The following is a 5819-nucleotide window of genomic DNA, read 5'->3' as shown; positions in this document are numbered from 1 at the left end:
TGGATAATTAGGATAAATTTTGGTGAAACAGAATGTTAAACAAATTAAGGGTGAGTTTAGAGAGTTAGGTCACAATGTTTCCTACATAAGAAATCTTTCTGACAATTCTGTTCAAACCATAAATTCCTTTAAATTAACCACATGCTCTGAACAAATTTTAAAGAAAATCACTTAAATTGTCACCTCTATATCCTTTAACCCAATTCTGACAGTAATTTCTTTGGAAATTAAAACAATTTTGTTGACATACATTTTAATTTTGGAAATTAAAATAATTTCATTGACATATTTTCATACATATAATGAAAATGGTTGTATATTTATATACACACACTCTATACATACATATACATTATATATTCAAACACACAGAATGGGTGTATATGTATGTGTCTATATAAATATATACAATAATACTTCTTTGTAAATAACCACATATTAAATTGAAATTTTGATTAGTTATTTGGGATTTGCATGGAAGGAAGCCAATTCAAATAAATCTACATATTACAACTGAAGCTACTGCCATCATTTGTATTGCCTGCTTTAATATTTTAGGACTGGGCTCAATTTTTTTCCTTCTATAAAACTAGAGAGGAGGCAAAGCTGTCAAGTAAACCCAGCAGGATTTCTAAAGAAAGTCAGCTTTCATCACAGTAATAATAAAGATACTGGGCATTGGTAGCACATTTATTAATGATACAAATTTATAAAGTAAAAGGAAAATGAACACCTCTATTTCATAAGAAAATAAACTTGGGATTTTGAATGAAAGATAAAGACAGGATTCCCAGTGCTGACAACTTTTAATGAAAATCAGATTTAAGACAAATATTTAGGCCCCGCCTTTAGGCCTTTCCCTTTATTTCATTCTCATCCTTTCTTTGATAATTCCTCTCTCCCTCTTCACTGCCTCGTCTTTCCTACACTTACCTATCTCTGGCCCCTTGTTTCTTTGGCTTCTTGGCTTTTTTTTTTTTTTTCCTTCCAAATTTCCCATTACATTCCTTATCCTCTTTCCTTTCAATGCCTGCCTCTCTCTTTTCTGAGAACTTTCATGACACTGTTCCACAAGACAAGAAATCCACATCTGTCCTCCACATCTTAGATAACTTTATTTCATTCTCTCACTGCTGTGCCCTTTCTTCCTATTCATTTTCTCATTATTCTATGACTTCAACTCTATCAGAAAATGCAATCTGCTCTCACTAAAGCCATTGAGTGTCTCTTATTTCCCACAGTGACCTCTGTTCAGTTGTTATCTCATCAGGAGATTTATTTTGCCTGAGGTAACATGCTTGCCTTTGTCTTTCCTGAATATTCCTCTCTTTAAGATCTCAAGTCTCCCTTTTCCAGTTCCCTCCTGCTTTTCTGGTCACTCTGCTCAGTAGCTTTTTCTTGCCTTTCCTTTTCTCCTTTTGAGTAAGCCAGAGCTCTGGGTTTCAAGACACTATGAGTAAACTGAATGGAAATTGGCTCAAACAAAGAATTGCTAGGGTAGTTGGGGGAATTCACTGGTGAAGTGGGTAAGACACACAGAATGAAACTAGATAGCCAAAACCCAAAATCTTGTTCCAACTCTAGCTCAATAAGAGTTGATCTCAAATGTCACAACTCACATTGACAATGCCACTGTCTTGGGCACAGAATGCATTTTGGTGTCTTGTATGCCTAGTTGACTTGCAGCCAAAAATCTCTTTGGTCCATATTTGACTTCTTTCTCCCCTCTTCATATTGCAAATCCAGTTACATGAGTTCGAGTTGCTAGCCCTAGATTTAGTCCCCTCACTCTCAGTGCAAGATTAAAATCAGTTTCTAGACGTATTGGCATGTTCAGTAGATGACGACTTTTGTCTGCCACAAAGACTCAAGTAGTAGAAAAGACACTCATGGTATCTATCTAATAAATGATGTATATCCATTGCTAATGTCTTTACTATAACTTCTTCAAGTTCATTTTCATGCCTTCCTCCTTTATGCCCTTTGTCCAATGGGTAGGACATATATACTTTGCTTTTAATCACCTCAGCCACCAAATGATTATCCCTATTAAGCACTTGTGGAATCATAATGCTAAGGATGTATCACATGGATGTGGGGAATGCTCCTTGTAAAAACTTGCCACTGCATCTGAGTTTTCATCTCCATATTTAGTGACTTTCTACTGAGTCATCAAGTGATTCTCTCTTTAGTAAGCACCCCTTCATATCTAATATGTCACCCGTGCAAGTGACTCTGTTCCTATTTATTTGAATGATTATCTTTAGTTCCACATCATCCTAAAGACAAATCAGGCAGAAAATAAGAATTTTGCAATAGTTTAATTGCCTAGGAAGCATTTTTAAAATACATGCTAATAGATGATCTACTAAATCATCAAGTGATTCTATCTTTCCTAAGCACCCCCCTCACATCCGATGTTTTGCCAGTTCAAGTGACTCTATGTTCTGATTTAACTGAACAGTTACTTTTAATTCCTCATCATCTCCAAAAAATTCACAGAGTCTAAGTGTTTCACATATATTTTAATCACCTAGGAAGCATTTTAAATATGCATTGTACTAGATGACATTCATGATCTACTCAATTAATTTTTATAACACCTCAGAATCTGTATTTTGTCCCAGAACCTCCTCCAGAAGATTCTGATATGCAATCTGGTTTTAGAATCATGGGACTATAGTCACAGCTACTTTTTTTTTTTTTTTTTTTTTATTTTCCCAGTGTATACAGCAAGGGGGTCAGGTTATCCTTACATGTATACATTGCAATTACAGTTTTTTCCCCCACCCTTTCTTCTGTTGCAACATGAGTATCTAGACATAGTTCTCAATGCTATTCAGCAGGATCTCCTTGTAAATCTATTCTAGGTTGTGTCTGATAAGCCCAAGCTCCCGATCCCTCCCATTCCCTCCCCCTCCCATCAGGCAACCAAAAGTCTCTTCTCCAAGTCCATGATTTTCTTTTCTGAGGAGATGTTCATTTGTTCTGGATATTAGATTCCAGTTATAAGTGATATCATACGGTATTTGTCTTTGTCTTTCTGGCTCATTTCACTCAGGATGAGATTCTCTAGTTCCATCCATGTTGCTGCAAATGGCATGATGTCATCCTTTTTTATGGCTGAGTAGTATTCCATTGTGTATATATACCACCTCTTCCGAATCCAATCATCTGTCGATGGACATTTGGGTTGTTTCCATGTCCTGGCTATTGTGAATACTGCTGCAATGAACATGCGGGTGCATGTGTCTCTTTTAGGTAGAGCTTTGTCCGGATAGATGCCCAAGAGTGGGATTGCAGGGTCATATGGAAGTTCTATGTATAGATTTCTAAGGTATCTCCAAACTGTTCTCCATAGTGGCTGTACCAGTTGACATTCCCACCAGCAGTGCAGGAGGGTTCCCTTTTCTCCACAGCCCCTCCAGCTCTTGTTATTTGTGGATTTATTAATGATGGCCATTCTGACTGGTGTAAGGTGGTATCTCATGGTAGTTTTGATTTGCATTTCTCTTATAATCAGCGATGTTGAGCATTTTTTCATGTGTTTGTTGGCCATCTGTATATCATCCTTGGAGAACAGTCGATTCAGGTCTTTTGCCCATTTTTCCATTGATTGATTGGCTTTTTTTGCTGTTAAGTTGTATAAGTTGCTTATATATTCTAGAGATTAAACCCTTGTCCGTTGCATCATTTGAAACTATTTTCTCCCATTCTGTAAGTTGTCTTTTTGTTTTCTTTTTGGTTTCCTTTGCTGTGCAAAAGCTTCTTGATTAGCATTTCTGAAACCATGTTATTTTCCCTGAAGGCTATTGTCTGCAAACACCTATTTAATTAAAAACAATACTAGAAGATGCCTCCTCCTATTTCAAAAAATTTCAGTGTTTGTATGTTCCAAAGGAATACAATTTAGTAAAGTTTCATGTAGCATAAATTCATGTTATAATCCAGGTCCTTCTATCATCCTCCCTTTGATGATACATCCATATACTAAAAACAAGGTTTCTTTACCCCCTTCAAAAATTTCCCCTTAAATTTGCTCACATTCAGAATGGCTTTCTTTTCCCTTATATATGTTCATGGCTGTACATATTTTCAACTAAAGTAATTGCATTTTTCCAACATAACTTCCTCAAAACTTCTCCTCTACTTTAGTAAGATTAGATAAAATAAGGACATTCAGGCTAGTGCATGGTTCTATTTATATTACCCTTACTGAATTTTCTTTTTTAAATTATAGATATTCACTTTACATTTATCACATTGTATTTCAGAGGCCATCTATTAAACACATGGAAGCAAAAAATGCAACAGAACTGACAGAGTTTGTTCTCACAGGACTTAAGTATCAGTCAGAGTGGCAAATCCCCCTGTTCCTGCTCTTCTCGATGATATACCTCATCACTCTCCTTGGAAACCTTGGTCTGATTGCCCTCATCTGCAATGACCCTCACCTTCATATCCCCATGTACTTATTCCTTGGGAACTTGGCCTTTGTGGATACTTGGTTATCATCCACAGTGACCCCCAACATGCTGGTCAACTTCTTTGCCAAGAGCAAAATGATCTCTTTCTCTGAATGTGTTGTACAGTTCTTTTCCTTTGCAATCTGTGTAACCACGGAATGTTTTCTGTTGGCAACTATGGCATATGATCGCTATGTGGCCATATGCAAACCATTACTGTATCCAGTGATTATGACCAATAGACTATGTATGTGGCTGTTAGTTCTATCTTTTTTAGGTGGCCTTTTTCATGCCACATTTCATAATGCTTTTTTATTCAGGTTAACGTTTTGTGATTCTATCATCATACATCACTTTTACTGTGACATTATACCATTGTTTAAGATTTCCTGTACTGACCCTTCCATTAACTATCTGATGGTATTTATCTTCGCTGGAATAATACAGGCATTCACTATTTCTGTTGTTCTTGTCTCCTATACATTTGTTTTCTTTACAGTCTTAAAAAAGAGGTCTCTACAAGGTATAAGGAAGGCCTTTTCCACCTGTGGAGCCCACCTCCTATCTGTCTCTTTATACTATGGCCCTCTTCTCTTCATGTATGTGCTGCCTGGATCTGCACAAGAAAATGATGGAGATATGATGGACTCTCTATTTTACACTGTCATAATTCCTTTCTTAAATTCAATTATCTACAGCCTGAGAAACAAGAAAGTCATAGATTCCCTGACGAAAATGTTAAAGAGAAATGTTTAGATTTCATACTAACATGTTCTCCTTGTATTCAAACAACACAAAATTGTTCAGATTTGATGTTGCTATGTGTTAATGACTGGTTAAAGTGTTTGCCTGTGTCATCACCTTATTTTTTAATGATTTAAGATGGCAGTACCTAGTTAATTCCTTAAAACTACTGCATATCTTCTTTATAACATACTAAAATAATTGGAGCACAAACAAGAAAGAAAATATTTTACAATCTCATATGTTATTCAACATGGCTGTATAAATGGATATACAGTGTATATAAATGGAGATACACTGAAGTAGTGCTGTTCCTCTGAATGGGACTTGTTTGTGATATGTTTGATATTTCTACAGCCACGTAGCCAAGAGATTTATTCTGGTAGCCATGAAAATGTCCACATGATTTGGGGCAAGGTAAATTGTACTGCTTGGGATCAACTCTACACCACAGAGAAATAAACAGTAGTGGTAAAGCAACGAGGAAAAGATGATATGGGAGATAAGACAATGAGGGCAGAGCTCATTATTTTTTGAGGAAAGGAAAAAGGGGTGTTGCCTTTTACCATATATAATTTATCTAAAGTCCTTTTTAGCTGCATTTGTATA

General features: G+C 36.1%; 1 protein-coding gene across 1 annotated transcript; it reads left to right on the top strand.

Annotated features, from left to right (window-relative positions):
• On the top strand, nucleotides 4254–5222 carry LOC100621954 (olfactory receptor 5H8-like). Its single transcript, XM_013981170.1, has one exon. It carries the CDS (start codon nucleotides 4293–4295, stop codon nucleotides 5220–5222), a length of 930 nt encoding a protein of 309 aa, XP_013836624.1. The 5' UTR covers nucleotides 4254–4292.

Source organism: Sus scrofa, chromosome 13, assembly GCF_000003025.6.
Source record: "Sus scrofa isolate TJ Tabasco breed Duroc chromosome 13, Sscrofa11.1, whole genome shotgun sequence".
In the NCBI taxonomy this organism is placed as follows: Eukaryota; Metazoa; Chordata; class Mammalia; order Artiodactyla; family Suidae; genus Sus; species Sus scrofa.
The sequence above is the reverse complement of the archived record's forward strand: the minus strand, read 5'-3'. Positions and strand labels throughout refer to the sequence as shown.